General features: G+C 35.9%; 1 protein-coding gene across 1 annotated transcript in view; it reads left to right on the top strand.

Annotated features, from left to right (window-relative positions):
* The window catches only part of LOC105327947 (uncharacterized), a 39,836-nt gene extending 17,293 nt beyond the window's left edge, over positions 1–22,543 (top strand). Inside the window, exons 6-15 of the mRNA XM_034457158.2 lie at positions 13,667–13,828; positions 14,100–14,193; positions 14,460–14,529; positions 14,671–14,786; positions 14,925–15,199; positions 15,698–15,755; positions 16,031–16,245; positions 17,325–17,415; positions 17,568–17,685; positions 18,958–22,543. Coding sequence (XP_034313049.2) covers positions 13,667–13,828; positions 14,100–14,193; positions 14,460–14,529; positions 14,671–14,786; positions 14,925–15,199; positions 15,698–15,755; positions 16,031–16,245; positions 17,325–17,415; positions 17,568–17,685; positions 18,958–19,135 — 1,377 coding nt within the window. The 3' untranslated portion in view covers positions 19,136–22,543. The remainder of the gene's footprint in view (positions 1–13,666; positions 13,829–14,099; positions 14,194–14,459; positions 14,530–14,670; positions 14,787–14,924; positions 15,200–15,697; positions 15,756–16,030; positions 16,246–17,324; positions 17,416–17,567; positions 17,686–18,957) is intronic.
* Positions 22,544–22,890: the final 347 nt, after the last annotated feature.

Here is a 22,890-nt window from a genome sequence, read left to right as displayed (position 1 = left end):
GACAAGTTATTGATACGTATTCTGCACACATTCATGAAAAGGTCTATCGTAAAACAAAGATTGGTTGCTCAATCACTTACTGTTTTTGAGATATCGCGCGTACAAAATCAGAAAAGAAACATATCAAATAGATATATGAAATACCTCAAATGGGGATAACGTATATTTTATTCGAAAGGATCTAAAATAGATAAAATTTTCATTGAAAAAGCAAAATCTTTTAAAAGCCGATTTTTGGTGTCACCTTCGGTGACTACTGAAGTGATGGACTAATAACTGATACACTGTATATACCGTATCTATTCTGCACATTAACATGTTAAGGTCTATTTTATAGCAATGCTTGGTTGTTCAGTCACTAGACTTTATTGAGAACTCGCGCGGACAAACTCAGGAAATTAACATCTCAATAAGATCTGAAATATCTCAACAGAAGAAATGCACTTTTCAAGTATTTGCCATTTCAATACTGTGTAATATTTTAAAAACAATCTGAAAAATTCTATTGAAAATTCCAATAATAGAACATAGAATTTTGTTTGGTACCGTCACGACCGGATGCTACAGATAAAATACACTGTATTGATATTTACATGTAATAGAAAAAATTACAATAAAGTGTGGATATTATAATAGCATCCCAACCATTTCTGAAGTAAGATTTTAAAACAAAACGTCAAAAATACATAAACAACGTCGCAGGCGTGCGGCGACTGTCCTTACATGTACCTAAAACTCTATATATGTTGTCTTCGGAAACAAATATCGTTTTGCACTAAAATTTTGAGATCTAAATAAATATTTGTAAATATAATACAGTTCGAGATTTTGTAATTACAGCGAGTTTTCATGATTTTATTGCAACTGTGACACTACTTTTGGAGCAACTCTCGTATCAATCCTACAGTGTTGTGTATTTGGTGTTCTGGAAAGTGCAAATGTCTCCGAATGCTATTCATGTGAAAGTCTCATTTAACGAGGCCGAGTACAGAACGAGTACGCACGCTTTCGCGCAGCGTTTTATTTGTATTGTGACGTCATCTTTTTGCTTTGTTGACGCCATGGCGTGATAGTTTCAACTGCAGATATTCAGCGAAATTTGTTGAAAATAGCTCGTTTGATGCGTAAAATTAATATTATATTGTGGATTAAACATAAATGTCTCGAAGTATAAGCTATATTTGGGCTCGGGTCGAAAACGTGAAGAGGGTTCAGCAAGCCTAGCCCTCTGTCACGTTTTCTTAACCCGCCTAAATATAGCTTATTTCATATATTTCAAGACAGAAACCATATGTTTTATATTAATGACCCTTAATATATGATGTTATATATTAATTTTATTACTTTAATATATCTGAATGTTTTAATAATACTTTAAAGATCATCATTTCCGCCTTTGTCAAATAATAAATTACCATTTTCTGACAAAATGGGAAATTGGGCATACAAAAAACAACTTTGATAAGACCCCTGGAACAAACCAGGAGGTGAAAGGATTTTTTTATTTGACCATTTGATGCCTTTTAGCAATAACTTTAATATGTAGAACAGAAAAAGAAATCCCTAGGGCAGAAGTTTAAAAAAAATTGTAAAAAATATGCAAAATTGATACATTTCAAGCAAAATCCCATAGAGTCCTATGTTAAAAATTAACAAACTTTGAGATGAACCCTTAAACAAACGGTGTGGTAAATGTCTTATTTATTTATCTTAAAATAATCATTGTATCAGTAGAAATTTATGTGAAAATTTTAATTCAAAAATCTAGGGCAGAACAAATTAGACCCGGCCTCGTTAACGTCAAGCTCGAATGATGTAGAGATTAATTGACTGATAAAATAATTTTGTGTTCATTTATTACTAGCTCCGATTAAAGAATGTCATAATGTTTCTCCACTTTTCGCTTTAAACTAAATCATTCTTTAATTTTTTATGTAAAGGAATGCATCTAATTTTGTGAGGTTTTGAAATGTGAAGTAGTAAAACAAATTTAAATGATGCCTTAAAGGCGCCCGGACAGCAATCTGAAGATAATTGCAAGGCAGAGTACAAATATATTTCTGCATCAAAACGTTTTGTATAATAGCAATTTTATCACAAATTATATACCTTCTATCTTTTTTTGAAATCTTAGAGAGAGAGAGAGAGAGAGAGAGAGAGAGAGAGAGAGAGAGAGAGAGAGAGAGAGAGAGAGAGAATAAGCATATCATTGCCTGTGCAGAACACTACAGTGGCACCTTTTTTTCTCTCTCAGATTAAGGGTGTATTCTGATTAGGTAAGGTGTGAATGCCTGCAGGGCTTCATTTACCCGTGTGTATATACGTGTCGTGAAATCCTCTGTAAACAGATAGCCATGCTATGACCTTGAATTGCTAGTATTACATAATGGTCACTATGATATTTATGTGTACCTAGATGCTGCGCACTGAATGGTGTTAATGATAATTGACAGAATGAACTCTGTGACTCTTGTAGCAATGCGTAGTATTCCTAAATGATGTTATGAAACCAGGTGCATAATACGGGCATAATAATATCCAAATTGAGAGTTTAACAACAAGTGTCATATTTGGCGATTCTGTGTCTGCAACGAATGCTCTAGTATTCTATATTGAGTCATGTATTGTGTATTCTATATATTAACCTTTGTAACCTTTTATGCCGTGTATGCATGAACGTATTGTGAGTAAGTGATGCCTCATACTAGGTGGGGGGGCTCCGAGACCCAGGACTCGGAGACTCACATCCTGCATCCAGACTCTTTGATTGGCAGTTTTGACAGTTTTGTTACTTTATTTAGAAATAAAATATTAATCTTAATTTTGAACACTAAATGTTCACTCATGATCGCCGTAAATGGGCCGAACTAGTCAGAACTGTCTATCATAAGTAAAATGTTATATATACCCATGTAAAATGATGTTGAACAGATTAAGAGAGATTGAGATTTAGATTTAGATAGATTCCGCTTATAGAGATTCAGAGACTCCTGATTTGGGCTGCTATTAGCTGATGTAATTGTAACTATACGATCACGCTTAATAAAACCGCTTGAGAAAGAAATACTGGACTTGTCATCACTAAGCTTGAGCTGACCCTCAATAGGATCCTGTAAGACAGAAGGCTTACATGAACTTTCTTGGTGCCGTGACCAGGATTGAGCGAAGTTCAATACAGAGTAAGGTAAGAACCATTTCTATATGTCTCTTATAGCTATCTCGAAGTAAACAACTTTGTCTAAGCAACCAATATGGCGACAGGTGATGGGTTTGATAAAAAAGAATTTAAAAATCAAATGGAGCAATTAGAAAAACAATTCGCGGGGTTGGGTCAGAACAATGAAAATAAAGGGCAAGAAACAGGTCAAAAATCCCCAGAAAAAGAGCAGATTAAACAAAATACTTTTGAAACATATCATGATGCTAGGCCGTATGAAACTCGTGAAACTCGACACCGAGTCCCAGATCAGGATGATGAAAAAGATTTTTTTATTGGTCAAGTTAAAGCTATAACAGCCGCACTCTCAGTGCCCCTATCTTCTGTGATAACTCCTTTTGAGGGAGATGCTCAAAAATTTAAACAGTGGATAAAGGAAGTTGAAAAGTACAGTGTTATGTCTGGGAAACAAGGTCATGAGATCCCCATGCTTGCATACATAACGAGTAAGGGTTCAGTTGGGGATTATATTAAAAGGTATTTAGATGAAACAGATGCGTCTGAAGAAATCCCATCTTGGAACGATCTTAAGGAATCCCTTAAAAATAGATTTGCAGAAATAACAGACCCCCAACACGCGTTAGCAGTAATGCGTAAGACTCGACAACATTCAAATGAAAGTGTTCAGTTGTTCGCCGAGAGACTATTGCAAATCGCGGAAGACGCCTACAGTAATGACAGACTAAAAGACCCTTTGATACAACAACAGTTAGTAGATATCTTTTGTGACGGGTTGACATTCGACTACCTCAGAATGAAAATTTTGCGAGAAAACCCTAAAGATTTAGAATCCGCAATTCAAATAGCAATGCGAGAACAAAATCTGAGACAGAGGCTAGCGATAAGAGGGTCAAATATGACAGAAATTGTACAAAGTAATGACAACAAGCGAACTCTTTCAAATTTTGATACTACTCTTCCCTTATTAAAGGATAGAGCAGATAATCTTACCGCAGTAGAAACAAGGCATGTAGAACCAATGGAAATTGACCATGCGCGTAATAGTAGGTGTTTTAAATGCAAACAGGCGGGTCATAGAGCTCGATTTTGTACTCAAAATAAACCCCAAGTCAGGTCCAGTCCTCAAATAAATAAACGACCCAGTCAAAACAAACCCGTCCATAATATAGAGCAGAAACCCCGTTCGCCTGTGGAATGTTGGAATTGTGGTAAAGTAGGTCATGTGCGTGCAGATTGTTGGAGCTCGCATATGTATCAAAGAGCGCAGCAAAATCGGGGCAGACCATCAAATCGTCAAGGCCGAACATATAAATCTAGCGACCAAGTAAATAGGGGATCGTCTCAAAATTTCAAATCGCGCTCTTATTTTGACAAACAAAAACAGGAAAACTAAGACGTTCTTCCTTCGTTGAAGCCCGAAGAAAGAACTTTAAACAAAGACCTACATATGAAATTAATTTTACTAACAACCCCAGTAGCTGTTTATTAAAAGTAGGAAAAAATAAATTTAGAGCTTTGGTAGATACAGGTGCAGCCGTATCTCTAATTAGTAAGAAAATGTATGATAATCTATTTCCCCGCCCCAAGTTGTTTAATAATGACATCCCCTCTTTACAAGCAGCAAATGGCAATTCTTTAATTGCGATAGGGTATGTAAATATTTCCTTTAAGATTTCAGGGTTAACTTTAGACCACAAACTTTATGTGACAAAGGGACTCAACCGAAACATGATTCTCGGTCGTGATTGGCTCAAGAAAAACAATGTTCGTTTATACTTTGATCTTGGACTCATGCGTATTGATGGCAAAGTATACGCGGAACTTAAAGAAGATTTACACATCTCAACTATTGTAAGAACTCCTAAGAAACTTATTATGAGACCAAACACGGTGACTGTATTCTATGGAAAAATAAATAACAATTTTCCTCTGGAAAAAAATGACTTGGTTGAAGTGAACAGCATAGACAATAACTGCATTATGGAAGATCCAGGACTATATTTAAAAGACGCCGTTTGTATAGTTCGGAAGGATAAGAAAGTTCCAATGATCTTCGTTAACCAAACTAACAAAAATTATAAAATTCCAAGAGGCTACATAGTAGGACGAATTACCGCATTAAAACAGAAGGAAATCTCAGAAATACAGACTACTCAAGACACAAAAGAAGAAATTGATGTACCTAGAAGATTTGAACACTCAATCAAAAGACTTGTGAGCAAAAACAATGATTTATTTGCAAAGAAAGACAGTGACCTTGGAGTGACTGATACTGTTAAAATGAAGATAGAAACTGAAGATCACCACCCAATAAAGAACAGACCCTACCGTGTACCCTTAAGTAAAAGACAGATAATTGACAAGGCCATACTGGAAATGATGGACGCAAAGATAATTGAGAGATCACAATCGCCTTGGTCATTTCCCTTAGTAGTGGTGAAGAAAAAGGACGGATCAGACCGGATGTGCGTTGACTTTAGAAGCTTGAATAAGATAGTGAAACCCGTATCATTCCCGCTACCGTTGATTGATGACATCCTATGTTTACTAGGTAAGGCAAAATATTTCACTGCACTAGACTTAAAGAGTGGATATTGGCAAGTGAAATTAGAAGATTCAAGTAAAGAAAAAACGGCCTTTGCATGTCACAAAGGACTATTCCAATTCAACCGGATGCCATTTGGGTTGAGTAATGCACCAGCAGTCTTTCAAGAGCTGATGAACATAGTTCTTCAAGGACAAGAGGAGTTTGCCATCGCATACCTGGATGACATTCTTATATTCTCAGAGACACCGGAAGATCATCTTCGGCATATTCAAGACGTTTTCAACCGCCTAAGGAAGCATGGACTTAAAATGAAGCTAAAGAAATGTAGTTTCTTCAAGGAACAGACAGAATATCTTGGTTTCATCATTGATGAACATGGCGTTACACCTGATCCAAAGAAAGTCGAAGCTATAAGAAAGTTACCAGCACCCACTACAGTCCGAGAAGTTCGTGGCTTTATAGGTATGTGTAGTTATTACAGGAGATTTATACCGAACTTCTCTAAGATTGCGGAACCATTGATTGACTTAACTCGAAAATATGCAAGGTTCAAATGGACGCAATGTTGCCAAAAAGCGTTGGACTTTATTAAAGAAAGTTTAACGGTAGTGCCTTTACTAGCATATCCAGATACTAATAAGCCTTACATCCTGTACACCGATGCCAGCGACAATTGTATTGGAGCGTGCCTTACTCAAAAGACAGATGAAGGAGAAGATAAGCCAATATATTACTTATCACACAAGCTGAGTAAAACTCAAGAAAAGTGGTCAACCATAGAAAAGGAGGCATTTGCAATCCATTACGCCCTTCAGAAGCTAGACCATTATTTACACGGTGCTCAGTTTACTATAAGAACAGACCATAAGCCGCTCAAGTATATCTTAGAATCTCCAATGCAAAATAAGAAAATTCAACTATGGGCATTAAGTATTGCAGGATATAACTGTAAAGTAGAGTACATAGAAGGAAGATTTAACTGCTGTGCAGATCTCTTATCCAGATTACCGACAGTCAACCTGGAGTGTGAAGAGGAAGAACAATCAGAGCATGATGAACCAGATGTTAAGGACAATTTCTTTGAAGTGAACGTACTTAACTCCAATGCCTTTTCGCCTAAGAGATTAGCCAGATGTGAAGTTAAACAACACGACGAATTGGTCAAACCCTTTATTGATCTACCAGAAGAAATCAACATCAAAGAAAGTCAACAACACGATGAGCAGATCAAGAAACTGAAGAATCGGTTAAATAAAGGAACAGCAACGGCAACCGAAGAAAAGAAGTTTTATGAAATTGATGGTTTAATGTACTATCTTTCAGATGGAGACTCAGAAGGCCCAAAACTTCGCCTGTATGTACCACGTGAGTTAGAACTTTTAGTAGTGCAGCAATATCATGACGGACTTGGACATATGGGAGTAGACAAAACATATGACGTAATCAGACAAAAGTACTACATACCAAATTTGTACAAAAGGTTATACTCTTATATAGAAGGATGTGTAGTATGCCAAACGAGGAGCAATAAGAAAAATCAACCTCCACTTCAAGAGACAGATATACCACCTTTTCCAATGGCTAAAGTAGGACTTGATCTATCAGGACCATATCCAACATCCTTGTCGGGAAACAAGTACATAGTTTCTTTTATTGACATTTACTCTGGTTGGCCAGAAGCTTTTCCCGTTCCTGATAAGTCAGCTGACAACATAGTACACCTTATCTTAGAAGAAATATATCCAAGATATGGCTGTCCTCTCCAAATCCTCACAGACAACGGAACAGAAAATGTGAATAAGAAAGTGGAAGAAACTTTAAAAGAATTGAATATCAACCATATCAAAACATCTTATTACAGTCCTCAAGGTAATGGTAAAGTAGAACGATTTCATAGAACTCTACATGACGTGATGGCTAAGAAAACAACAGACAACGCTCAAACATGGGATATTCATCTTAATCAGACGTTGGCAGCCATTCGTTTCCATCCTAACGATTCGTCAAAGTTTTCTCCATACTACCTTATGTACAACAGAGATGTCGTATTACCTCTTGATACGTTAATGAAACCTCGAAGGAGATATGCGGGAGAAGATCAACATAAGATCGCCCTACAAGAACAACATAAAGCTTTCCTGCTAGTACATCGTAATATGAAGGAAGCCAAGAAGAAACAGAAAGCTCAGGCCGATAAGAAAAGCAAAGACGAAAATTTTCAGGTAGGTGACCCTGTCTACCTTAAGAACAACAGGAAACAAAATAAATTAGATAAAAAGTGGCTACCATATTATCGAATCATTGAGCAGAAAGGACCAGTTAGTTTCGTGGTGAGAGATCAATTGACTGGATTAACCACCAAATGCCACGCACGACAATTAAGACTGGCAGACATTTCGCACTGGCCCCTTTCATCAACTACTGAAGATGGTGTAAGAACTCTAAGAAAAACTAACTATGTGGTGCCACCAGAAGATGAATCGTCGTCAGAAAATGAAGACATGCAACCAGACCCATTGGAAAGAGCTATACAGTCCAAACAATGGGAAAGAGAAGGATCTTCAGATGAAGAGGATATTCCCCTAGCAGAACTTCAAAGACGTATAAGAGCTAAGAAGATCATGGATGATCAGCAGTATAAACACGAGAATGATCAGACCGTAGATTCAGAATCGGATGAGACCCATGAGTCAAATCAATGTGGTGAAAATAGTGGTCAAGACTATGAAATACCCTTAGATAATCCAAATGTACCCTTAGAAGAAAATATGGAAATAGATGAAATAGTCCCTAAAGTAGGTCGAGGCTTCAAACCAATTCCTAAACCGCGTAAACTAATCCCTAAGCCCCGTAAGGAAAATAGCAAACAAAGGCATACTGAGGATTGTTTGGCTATTATGAAGCAATTACTCAATTTAGTAGGATAAATAAGTTAAATTTATCGTACATGTATAATGTAGATGTAAATAATCTTGAATAAGCTTAGCTTTGTATATATATAGCACGCTTTTAAAAAGATATTACAGGATGACCCCCTGTGACATAAAACATGTATTGAGATACGCCGACTAGCAAACGCGGACTCAGCACCTCGGTTATATGTATGCATATGCGGAGTTAAAAAGATAAAAACATATACTCGAAATACATGAAACAGCCACTAAGTAAGAAATTATTTTTTTAAAGTGTGATTGTTGTATGTGATTGAAGATTATTGGTAAAAACAATCTAATTTTGCTATCGACATCTTGATTATAAGACAAGGTTGATCAGGTTTTCATGGTTTAATGTCTTAAGACTAAAATATATCAAAATTTTCCCTATGAATGCACTAATGGCGGAATTGCCAGTAACTAATTTGCAACCCATGAAATCCTCGTCTTGGGTGGGAAGCTCCTGGTTTTATGTGTGTTTAACTTTGGCAGTAACAATAACGATAGGACTTTGTATTAAGAAACGTAAAACTATTAAAAGGTGGGGTGGTATATGCTGTCGTGGTTGCTGGACAGGTTGTCGAAAAAGGGGTAGTGACGGAGATAAGAAAGGTTCTTCCAAAGACACTGTGTTTTGTTGTGTGAGTCCAGAGAAATGGACCTCTAGTGACATTATTGAACTTGAACCAATCCCGAAAGACACTAGGATCCAAGAGAAACCCCGACGGAGCGGAAGACTTGAAACTCGCAAATTGACCAGTAACTTGGGGACAATTTCGACCAAATTAGCACAACAATTACTTGAAGAGGAGAAAAATGAAGAATATCCATGGACCAAATACTATCGACCGGACCCAGAGCTGGCACGTAAATACCTGGAAGAGAAGGCCGCGATGTCTACGCAACAGAGGAACGCAGGAGACGCTCCGCGAGAAGTCGCCTCGCCATCCGCGCCGACCCTCTATCCACGGGTGCCGATGATGGATGAATAATTAAGCTACAGCCGCGAAGAAGTTGTGTATTCCTTATGAAAGGATTGTGAAATTTAACGAAAATCAAAAAATGTGAAATGTGTTAAAGTAGAAATGTGCGTTATCTTGTGCTAATATAAATTTTGTATTTGGTGATTCACTCTGGAGAACTTCAGGAAGAAACCGATGGACTCCGAACCTATGACGCAAACCTCACCCCTAAGAAGGAAGAGATATTTTGTGAACTTACAAGCATGCACTTTGTATATATATGTGACATCAAGCTTAACCATACTTAGTATTACTTTGATGATGAATAACGATTATTTTCATCTTGATCATTATTGTCATACTTTATTCATTATTGTTTTCATGATTGTAATGCGATATAATCAAGCTATATGATTTTATGAACATGTATACATCCTGGGTATAGATTTGTTTTTATAGATGAATGGTGTTCCAAGCCGGAGGTGGAAACATGTCACTTGTTACTATCTCTTAACATAGATGTTCTGACTGGTATGTCACTAGGAAGTTCGTCTGATCAAGGGTAGATCAAGGACGCTTTCCTATTCCGGGCGCCAGGCATGAGAAATCTCCCTTCGGGATATTTCTTTTGTTTGGGGGACGTATGTAAACAGATAGCCATGCTATGACCTTGAATTGCTAGTATTACATAATGGTCACTATGATATTTATGTGTACCTAGATGCTGCGCACTGAATGGTGTTAATGATAATTGACAGAATGAACTCTGTGACTCTTGTAGCAATGCGTAGTATTCCTAAATGATGTTATGAAACCAGGTGCATAATACGGGCATAATAATATCCAAATTGAGAGTTTAACAACAAGTGTCATATTTGGCGATTCTGTGTCTGCAACGAATGCTCTAGTATTCTATATTGAGTCATGTATTGTGTATTCTATATATTAACCTTTGTAACCTTTTATGCCGTGTATGCATGAACGTATTGTGAGTAAGTGATGCCTCATACTAGGTGGGGGGGCTCCGAGACCCAGGACTCGGAGACTCACATCCTGCATCCAGACTCTTTGATTGGCAGTTTTGACAGTTTTGTTACTTTATTTAGAAATAAAATATTAATCTTAATTTTGAACACTAAATGTTCACTCATGATCGCCGTAAATGGGCCGAACTAGTCAGAACTGTCTATCATAAGTAAAATGTTATATATACCCATGTAAAATGATGTTGAACAGATTAAGAGAGATTGAGATTTAGATTTAGATAGATTCCGCTTATAGAGATTCAGAGACTCCTGATTTGGGCTGCTATTAGCTGATGTAATTGTAACTATACGATCACGCTTAATAAAACCGCTTGAGAAAGAAATACTGGACTTGTCATCACTAAGCTTGAGCTGACCCTCAATAGGATCCTGTAAGACAGAAGGCTTACACCTCCGCTAATCCGTATACACCAAAAGAGATTTGATTTGAACATAAATTATTTTATTCTATACATATATATAAAATACATATACAAGTGGTTTGGACACAAGTTCTGACAACTTACTAGGTCTTTACCATTAAATAGAAAAATTATACAAAACTTACAACTGTTATTGCATGATATAGAATTATTATTACGATAAAATAAAATAAATGATATATACGAAAATAAGAAACTTGCACATAAACTATATTAAACAAAGAAAGAGATTTAAAAACAAAGCGACTAAATAGGGTGTTCAAATTATTGTAAAAATACTTATGTTTTTATTTTCTTTTTTTACTCAGATTCGTAAACAATTTGTCAAAATCTAATCCGCTATCAATATTTAATATTCCACAAAATAATTTAGTGATACGGCTATACTGTGATGTACCATACGCTAATGGCCGACTGGTTTATATAAACAAAGACATATTTTATATACATGTAAATGCATATGAGCAAAAAGAATAATAACTCTGATATAAATTGCAATAAGTGACTATGGGTAGGACCTTTTTCTTTAGAGGAAAGTCGGACCTTAAATGTTAACATTAAAGATCCGGCCGGACCATTTTACGGACCGGACCTTAAATTATACGACACCGGACATTTGGGAGGATAGTTACAACATTTTAGAGAGAGAGAGAGAGAGAGAGAGAGAGAGAGAGAGAAATCATCTATATCATGGCAACATTCTTAGCTGTGCAAGAGAAGATACAACAAACAGTGTTAGAATTCAATAGTATATAATTTAAAGTATCGTAACAGAGTGAAATATTAATTGAACACTGTTCGTTATCACCACATTTCATTTTTAATTTAACACTATACTTATTTTGATATCAGCAACTGCTGAGGGAAGGGGGAGGCATTTATAAATATTTAACATGTTTAATATCCGACTTGATTTAAATAATAAAAAACGCATCTAAAATGATGAATATAAAGATAATTTCGTTTATTCATCCATGTTATATATTTCAACTGGATTTAATACTCTAAAGATCTATAAGGGAATTACATAATATCTTGAACAAGGTGTCAGACCGACAATTTACAAGGTTGAATATTGCGACATTCACACCTTTTGATCTACTGAAAGTATGTATACTATACACAGACACTGACTCACGGATCTTCCTTTGAAGTAAAACTTCAAAGACATTTTAAAGTATAGACCAATAAGTTATGTTCTCTCACTTGAAAAAAAAATCAGTATGTTGAGCACTATGGTGGATTTTTTTTATCTATAAAATGTAATACATAGTTTTAAATTCTCTGAATTTTAAAACTTTAATGTTACATGTAAACTAATATTCATTTGACAATACATATTGATAAAATTAAATTCATTGTAAAAAAAAACAAACAAAAAAAACAAAACAAAAACAACTAAATATTTAGTTACTAGAAAATTGATTTTGAAATATATATAAATACTTTCCCCTTTAAATTGGATAATTTGCTTTATTTTGTATGATAATTGGATTCTGGGTTTTTAATACATGCACGGATCGGAGGATAGGGGAGGGGGGGGGGGCAGACGATAGTTTAGTTTTTTTTAAAACTTACATTGTACAACTACTAGTATTCAAAATATGTATAAGCTCCCCCAGAAATCGATGATATCCCTAACCTTTCCCTGGAAAAAGATCCTGACCTAGCATGTAATTTTATATGAACTTAAAGAAATATAAGTCCATTTTCTTTCCTGTAAGCAATAAGAAATAATCAAAACAAATCCAGATTTTGGTCTCAAATAAAGTAAATATTCAATTCATTGCTCAACCATATAAAATAACTTATAAAAAAAAATTGGTACAGTGGGTTACAGTGGTGTACAGTGTTTGTCCAGTAGCTCTGTACAATGGGTGTACAGTGGGATACAGTGTGGTACAGTAGCTCTGTACAATGGGTGTACAGTGTGATACAGTGTGGTACAGTAGCTCTGTACAATGGGTGTACAGTGGGATACAGTGTGGTACAGTAGCTCTGTACAATGGGTGTACAGTGTGATACAGTGTGGTACAGTAGCTCTGTACAATGGGTGTACAGTGTGATACAGTGTCGTACAGTAGCTCTGTACAATGGGTGTACAGTGGAATACAGTGTAGTACAGTAGCTCTGTACAATGGGTGTACAGTGTGATACAGTGTGGTACAGTAGCTCTGTACAATGGGTGTACAGTGTGATACAGTGTGGTACAGTAGCTCTGTACAATGGGTGTACAGTGTGATACAGTGTGCTACAGTAGCTCTGTACAATGGGTGTACAGTGTGATACAGTAGCTCTGTACAATGGGTGTACAGTGGATATACAGTAGGGTACAGTGAACATACAGTGGATGTCAGACAATGACTGTCAATTTTTGGGAATATCAGTGGATTTTGAATTCAGTAGTTATCTGATATTTTATGAATGGGTAGAGCTTACAATGTATTATATTTTATGAAAAATATCTCTACTAAGAAGCGACCCGCTGCAGGTTTAAGACAATGTTCAATAAGTGTCGGCATGTCGGAAAAAGGTATTAAGCTCTATTAAACATAATAACTGATTTCCGGTTTTCAGGAGCCAACTTCCGGTCTTGATTCTAGCACTGCTCACGTGCTGATGGAAGAACTGAAGGACTTTGCCTCTCAGTACAACAAAACTTTGCTGATTACCATACACCAGCCTTCCAGTCAAATCTTCCACATGTTCTCTACACTACTCTTACTTGTCAGGGGTCACGTGAGTATTATTTCTAATATGATCGGTTGTCATGAAAACACATTTTATTGATAAACACGTGATAACTTTGACAAAAGTCTAGTATAAATTCTCCTTCTCAAATCACTTAAAATTGAATGTTTCATGTAATTTTTCAGTTTTTAAGTAAATGCGCATAATAGATTTTTCAATATGGAAAGATTATATTAAAAGTATCAAAACTCATTTTCAGTAAAATTGTGCTTAACATTTGATTGTAACTAATTTAATATAGATTGGTTTCATATTACAGGCAGCCTACTTTGGGGGTGCGCAAATGGCATTGAAATACTTTAGTGACCTCGGCCTTGACTTTCCAGACCAATATAATCCATCTGATATCCTGTGTATGTTAAGCAATAGCTTCGTTACATATTCTTTGATTGCTTTTTCTCCTCTGATCATTTATAGTTCAGTTCCAAAAATATAAAACGATAAACGATTTTGAAATATGCCAAGACATGATATGCGTTATTTTTTTTTTAAATAAGCATGACTGTTTATCATAAGATGTTCTAAAAATTTAAGGTTACTGATTATTATTGCTTTTGAAACAACCAGTATCTTTGATTTTAATTTGCATTTTTTTTTCTTTTTTTTCCATTTTTTACAGTAGAACTACTTACAACAGACAAAGAAGTAGTTAATAAAATTATAAAAGCATCGACATTGAAAGGCAAAATGTAATATTAAAGTATTGTTTACTGTCAAGAATATCGATCATTATTCGTTTTTATCACTAGTTATTAAAGAAGAAGTTTTGACGATAGAGTAATGAAAACTTACTGTTCAATAATCAACTGTAAATTTATTAACACATTTAGACAAAACTCGGAGAAGAAAAACTGTATAGGTAATGGTGTAGTTAACGGTATTCACAGTAAAGAAGGAAATGGAAATGCCCAGGATTCCGTGTTAGGTCTTGGTTACTACAAAAAAGGTAGGCTTTTACAGGAACATGCATTGGAATAAATAAAACTTAAAAAAAAATCAAATATACCTGGTATAGCTTGAAGTCCAATATACATGTATGTAATGGTTAAAGTTATATTTCATCAAAATATTTTTGTCTTGCTAGATGCATGTACATCCGAAATAGTGTTGGATATTTCCTCTTTGGAAAAAGGTGTTCAAGCAAGAGTGGACACGACAGGACCATTGCACAACAATAAATGGCCAACCTCGTTTTGGACACAGTGCAAAATGCTTTCTTGGCGAAATGCCAAACAATCAAGATGGCGGATTTTTGACGAATGCATCTTGGCGCATGCGGCAATCGTTGCTATTGCGTATTGTGTTTTGTATTACCAGATACCCAGCACAATTGAGACGCTTCGCGACAGAATGGGGGCCGTAAGTAACATCCTTTTAGAGAGAACTATTGGACAAAAAGGACTATATGCGGTATTATGCAATTCTTGCCCTCCAAGTTAAAGGTCTATAGAGAGCTTTAAAAATAGTATTAAGGATAGTTAAACTCATATTGAAATTATGTATTTATTTATATTAAACGTTTTCATCCCAGTGACGTCATTATGTAGACATGACTTCATGAAGATTGTCAAATTAATCCATTTGTTTGCAAATTTACGGGAAATAGCTAATTTTGGTGACGTCTTAGATAAACAGCCATTAGACAATGATGACTATGATAAGACGTCCTCTGAACAAATTTAAAGATTTGACTTTGATAAGATACAATTTAAAAGTTGTTCACAACGGGGAGGGAAGGGGAGTGTGCATATACTTGACCATATCATATATTCAAAATCTAGTTCTTATTTCGATTTCAAGTAATTTTGGTCAGTGTTCATTTTTTTGATTAAGGAAAAAAAAAATTTTACTTGGCAGGTTTTCTTTCCTTTACTATTTTGGGGATTTGCTATGGTGACAGACTCTGTGACTAGTTGTAAGTGTTACCATTTTAGATACTAACATGACTACACCATTAGAAAATATTAGCATTATTCTTTATCAAAATCTCCAATATCCGGTTTTTTCTTCAAATGTTTAAAGTATGAATTATCACATAAATTGATAATTTCTTTCTTAAATTTTTTTTTTTGTAACCTTCATAATACAATGTCAATCTTTGAAAAGAATTTTTTTAATTTTTGACTTAAAAAAAAATGACACGAAGTATCAATGAAATTCCGACTCATATAAATAAACATCTTGGAACAGTTATAGGAGAACGCGAAGTGGTGGTTAAGGAGAGAAAAGCAGGGGCATACCGATTGTCCGCGTACTACATAGCCAAGATGGTCAGCGAACTGCCAATGCTCATCATAGTCCCTATAGTTCAACTTTCTGCCATGTATTGGATGGCTGGAATAGGAGGACCTATAGCATTTGTAATGTTCATCGGGATCAACCTTCTAAATTGTTTTACTAATCAGGTGAGTCAGGATTTGTTTAACTGGTTATCGTTTTGCATGTTGTATTGACAAATGTGCTTAGAATACAGTTATAAAAATTATCAACAGCAAACTACATTGAAGCGTTTAATAGGGGTTTACTCCAAAAAAGTTTCTACGTAATGTTTTGACTGACCTTTGTCCAATCAGATCGTAGCTTGGAGGAGTCAAGACATTGCCGCTCGTGACTTGAATGAGAGAGAGAGAGAGAGAGGGAGGGGGAGAGTGAATTGAGTAAATCGTAAGTGGTGCCGATGAAGGAATAATCATTAGTTTTAAACTTGCAAACAAATTAATTAAGGTCTGTATATAAAAATTACATGTATATCCTATATTGTATAACTTTAAAGCGTTTTAAAGAACGATTGTGAACATTTCTTTGGCCGCGCGCCGTCGACAACATGTACATGGATGAGAATGACGTAGCTAACCAACTAAATTTCCTAGCATGGAGTCCGAGAATACGGACATTAAATATTTAGAAATGCGAGCGAATGATCACTTATGAACATGATGAATTTAGATGTAGTGTAAAGGAAAGGCAACGCAGGCGGATGCTTATTGGAAAAGTAAAACAATGGCAGACAAATTTGTACTAAGGTAAAGAATGTTTCACACTGAGTAACCATTAAGGAAGTTTTTATACAAAGGTATACTAGACCGTGATTTGTCACTTTATAGGATAACTATTGGTGATAGATAGTTCTCTCATCTCTGTCATCTATAATTTACCCCATTCACCAGTTAACTCTCTCTCTCTCTCTCTCTCTCACTCTCTCTCTCAAATTAAGTCACGAGCGGTAATGTCTCAACTCCGCCTACTACGATCTGATTGGACAAAGGTCAGTCAAAACATTACGTAGAAACTTTTCTGGAGTAAGTGCCTATTAAACGCTTCAATGTAGTTTGCAGTATTAAACGAAAACTTCTTCAAACATGCCAGAAATCAATTTCCGGAAATATGTTGAGTTGAAATTTAGGTTGAGATAAAACATGAATATGCAAATAGTAACGCAATGTCATGTTTCCACATAAATCTGAATCACGTCTTCTTATTTCAGAGCATTGGATATATTATTGGTGCTTGTGTTCCAAAGTTCAAATACAGCATAACAGCCGTAAACACAATAATGGTCCTATTCTTCATTTTAGGTATTTGTCCTGTGACAAAATGATTCGCGTTAATGATACATAAAACGCGTCACATACCTACTACAGCAAAACTTGAATTTTATATAATCCATGATCCCAAAACACCATTTTAAGATTACGAGAAGATGCTATAGTTTGACTTTATGTTTTAGGTGGATTTTTCAACACTCATTTTCCTAGCTGGTTTGCCTGGGCTAAATATATATCTTTCCTGTACTATCCATTTGCAGCCATTGTGACCTTGTTATTTGGAGACATTGAGCCTTTCAGGTAATATACTGAGTATTTTGTGGTTTTAATCTTAAAATAGTAATGCAAAGTATAATTCCTAAATTATTGTTATCCCATTCTCTTTCCTGTGACTTTTTTTCGTTAAAAGGGAACAATTTATTAATGGAAATCAAATTTTGAAAGCTTATGTTTGTGATTAAAAAAACCTTGACAGTAGTGTGGTAATATGGCGAAAAGATAGATATATCTGCATTCAATATAGTTATTTGTTGACGTGCAAGTTATTTATATTCTGAAAATCTGTTTTAAAACCTGAAAAATTTACGAAGTTCCTGACAACGAGCAAAATGCAAGATGCAAAATAGATATGTTTACATGCAAGATACATTCAACTTATTTATGTCAACATGCAACTTCCTTACGTCTACATACAATATAACTACATGTATGTTGAAATGCAGCATTAGAATAAACAATTCCTATGTCAAAGAAAATTATGTAGACATAATTGATGTTTCATGTTTTCATAAATAATTCATGAGTAATGAGTTTGCATAATATTTGCACGCTGACATAAATATCTCACATAAATAAATAAGTCGCTGTTTACATTATTATCTCGCATGTTAACATAAATAAGTTTAATGATAATTGACTTTTTTGTATGTGAATGATTTATTTCATTATATTTTTTTATTTCATTATAAATTATCATTTCATTATTTCATTGTACATAACATACGCGAATTATGTTGTAAATGTTTACAACATTTATTCTTTCAAAGTTTATGATACTGTCTGAAAAATAAATTAAAATAACTCAATGTTACATGTTTTTTGAACTATGAAAAATAAGATATAAACCTTATCAGGATACACCACCATTACATATGAAACAAATCGTTACATGTGGTATGGTGTTGCGACACTATGCATTAAAGAAAAAGCAGTTATGTAAAGAACCAATTCAAACACCCTTTAAAAAGAGAGATAATTCTCACATAAATAAACAAAAAATCCGCGGAACCAGAACATTTTTTCGGGGGATGGGGGATATCGTGTGTTACCCTGGGGAGCGTTTTCGAGGCTATTATTATGGGAATTTCATTTGATTGAATTTTCCTGGGGAGGGGTGGTCCCGACCGCCCGAGCTCCTCCACTTCCGATCCGCGCATGCAGAGGGTGATTATTTTAATTTACATGATAATGTATGACAATAATTAATAGGCGATGAGCCATGAAGTTTTGTTTATAAATAGAATGCTAGAAAATTTCTAAAAATGTTAAATGCACTTTTAATATTTTTTGCAGTTGTGGGTCCTCCCAAACGTTCAAACAGTGCCAAAACGAAACAGAACTTGTAACCGGAAGTGACGTTTTGCACAGTTTGGGGATTGACATCCCTGTGTATTGTAGCATTGGAATGATGGCTGTATTGGTTGTGGTATTACGTATCATGGGGTATTTTGCTTTAAAATACAGATTGTAAAACAGAGAGAGAGAGAGAGAGAGAGAGAGAGAGAGAGAGAGATCTTAAATATGACGTCTTCTAATTTAAAGATAAAGTTTTATACCAGTATCTCATATGTAAGTGTTTGGTCTGCAGTTTAAGTCTTTCTGTGAGTGTTTGTATGCCGCACAAATAACAGAGCATGCTTGATGAAAGTTTAACTGTGTTTGATGGTAAATAACAGACACTATAATGAGAAAATTCAAAAGAGGAATGTTGTCCGCCTGAACGTTTACCTTTCTCCCACTGCTGTGTTAGATAAGTTTATCTAAATAAATTGTATCAACTCTAATTTGATGAGTTATACCTATATTTACTCGGGCGCACTACTGCACATTAGTTGATTTTTCTTCGGATAAAACCCTGCACCCTGAGTAATTGTGGCCAGGAGCCCTGAACTCTAACGTCCAACATTTGATTTTTGTTTTATAACATTAAAATAAATTGAATACACAAAACATTAACCATTATTGATGGAATTAAAATAGATGTCAACATAATGGTTTACTTTGTGTATCCTTCTTTTAGGGTATTTTCAGCCCCAAGTTTTTCTGTCTCCAACGTCAAAGTACAAACTATAAAGGACATCGTTGTTCTCCAAAGTTTCTCTCTCTTTCCTTTTCTAATAAAACAATAAAATTAGAAGCTTAACGCTCCGATATTTTAATATTTATTTTTCTAGGAAATAGGTTTCATGCATTCAGTTTCGAAGGTCTTCAATCGTCATGTATACACTATGTCATCATGATTGAATCATGGTTTTAATCATAAAATGGTTTTCTATGCAAGTCAGGAAAAATTTAATTTCTGTTTCTACCTACATTTTTAGGGTTTTACATTATTTATAAAATGTAAATACTTATACTTATGTTTAAATGACATAAGATATTAAAATAATAATCAATACATGTATGGGTGCTATACATATGTCTTTCCCATATCTAGATCTAGAGGGGTGGCCTTATTCTTATCATCAAAGCTAGATTTATTGCTGATCAGAGGTCCATTACATGCTGATATCATTTGTGTTGTCCTCTAACAATTATCAAGTCTCACTGACCATCTGATGTAAGAATAAATATATCATATTAAATATCTTTACTGAGAGTTATTCAAGAACAGTATTTTTTCTTTCCATGATTTTTACTATTTTTCTTAACTAAGTCTCTGTGAAACTTGTGTCAAGCATAAATATATTTTTTTTTAAATTGGACACGTATTGATGTTAGGACCCTATTAACACAATTCGATGCCACGAGTAATTTGAGATGATTTACCAATCAAAAACATTTTCGTAATCAAATGAAAATCAATTGAGAAAGCTTTTTGATATTCCCTGTACTCAGTGACGGTCCGGCTGCTTTTGTTGTCTCCACTCTACATCAGTCCTTTCGGGTATGAGACCCTCGATAGGGAAAATTATTTCCCTTCTTAACATTAATATATATTATAAATCTTGTACCCTATGTTGACCAAGAGGAATTATTGTTTAAAAGCCCAGCACTTCACTTTTGCTAGACGCTTTGAGAATAAAAGACGTATACTTAATATTAATTATAACTCTTGGTCATATTTCATTGATAGGCAATATTTCATATACTTTTCAGTTATATATGATCATATAATTATGTGTTCATTTTAAATTTTTAGTACATGTAACAGATTGATGTATTTGTTTACTTAAATATGTTATTTGTTTTTTTGTTTGTTCTTTTGTTAGATTAAGTCATTTACGTACATCCAATTGTATGCTGTTGGAATGCTTAAATTACAAACTTATTTAGATTTGATTGAGAGAGTGTAGTGTGTGTGAGTGGGGCGAGAGAATGAGAGAGAGAGTGAGTGGGGTGCAAGGGAGCGGTGTGTGAGAGATAGAGTGGGGTGCGAGTGGGTAGTGCGATAGAGAGTCCGGTGTGAGTGAGTTGGGCGAGGTAGTTGGGCGAGAGAGATAGAGTGGAATGTAAGTTGGGCGAGGAAGAGAGATAGAATGGGGCGAGAGAGAGCAAGTGGGTGCGAGGGAGTGGGGCGAGAGAGAGAGAGAGAGAGAGAGAGAGAGAGATAGTGGGTTGCGAGTCGGATGAGGGTGTGAGTAGGAGTGGGTTGCGAGTGAGAGCTTGGCGAGTGAGAGTGGGGCAAGCAAGAGTAGGGCGAGAGAGAGAGAGAGAGAGAGAGAGAGAGAGAGAGAGAGAGATGGGCGAGAGAGAGGGGAACGAGTAAGTGGAGCAAGAGAGAGAGGGTGAGTGAATGAGGCGAGTGATAAGGATGAGAGACGGGCGAGTGAGTGGGGTAAGCGATTGTAGCAAGTGAGTGGGATGAGAGAGTGGTGCGAGTGCCTGGGATGAGAGAGAGAGAGGTGGCGAGTAAGTGGGGTGAGAGAAATTAATGTAAGAGAAGGAGATAAGCGGGTGAGTGGGATGAGAGAGATAAAGTGCAGATGGGGCGAGTGATTGGGGTTAGAGATAGAGAAGCGGTTGAGAGAGTAGTACAAGTAATTTGGGAAAGAGGTATGAGAGCGTGGAGCGAGTGAGTTGGGTAGGAGAGTAGGGCAAGTAAGTGTGGTGAGAGAGAGCTGGGCGAATGAGCAGGCTGAGAGAGGGCGATAGTGTGGGGTTAGAGAGAGGGCAAATGACGGAGAAAGGGCGTGTGAACGTGTGGCAAGTTAGTGAGGTGAGAAAAAGTGGGGTGAGAAAAAGTGGGGTGAGAGAGATAGAGAGAGAGAGAGAGATAGAGAGAGGGAAAGAGAAAGAGAAAGAGAGAACGGGTTGAGAGATCAGTGGGGTGAAAGTGAGTGAGGTGATAGAAAGCGGGGTGGGTGAGTCGAATGAGAGTAAATGGGGTAGGCGAGAGCGGGTTTGAGTAAGTTGGGAGAGCAGGGTGAGTGATTGTGGTAAGAGAGAGGGGTTTGAATAATTTGGGTAAGAACGATTACGGTGAGTGACTGGGGTAAGAGACAGCGGAGAGAGTGGGGTAAGAAGACAGCAGGGTAAGTGAGTTGGTTGAGAGAGAAGGGGCGAGTGAGGAGTGAACGAGAGCGGCATGCAAAAGAAGAGGGAGAGGGACAAGTGAGTGGGAGGGGAAAAGAGAAGGGCGTGTGAGTGGGGGATACAGAGAGTTGAGTGAGGGAGGGAGAAGGGTGAGTTAGTGTGGTTTGTGGAAGGGTCCCGTTTCTCGATTGGTCAAAACTTACAGCGACCTAAGAAAAATCAAGAACTGCAGGAAATAATCATGAAGTCAGACTTAAACCATAGTGGGCGATTTGTCTGTTACATTTAGCTAACGTATTGATGTACAACAACAGTAATTTAGTTAATTTCATTTACTTTTTATAATTATTGGAATTTATTACTTAGTTAAAAGAAAGTTGTAATTAATATATAAACAATGAAATGTTTCTTAGATGATTTATGCAGGTTCTGAAGCTAGCGATCATCGCGGGTTATGTATTTTTTCTGCAATGTCGCCACCTTTATATTCCGCGTGAAAGAAGTTTTTATTTGTTTAAATATTTACATCCACCGATTATGCTTTCCTCTATTTCTTACGAAAATTGACTGTACAGTTATGCTCTGTAGAAACATGCAGGACTTAATTCTACACGTCCCTTTTATCGATTGGTTGAAACCGTCATCGACCTTTACAAAATCACGGACTGTACGAAATAATTATGATGATGCCCGACTCAAATTCCAATAAAAAACGACATGACCGTTTCTTTTAACCTACTGATGTACATT

Source organism: Magallana gigas, chromosome 7 (assembly GCF_963853765.1).
Source record: "Magallana gigas chromosome 7, xbMagGiga1.1, whole genome shotgun sequence".
In the NCBI taxonomy this organism is placed as follows: domain Eukaryota; kingdom Metazoa; phylum Mollusca; class Bivalvia; order Ostreida; family Ostreidae; genus Magallana; species Magallana gigas.
The sequence above is the reverse complement of the archived record's forward strand: the minus strand, read 5'-3'. Positions and strand labels throughout refer to the sequence as shown.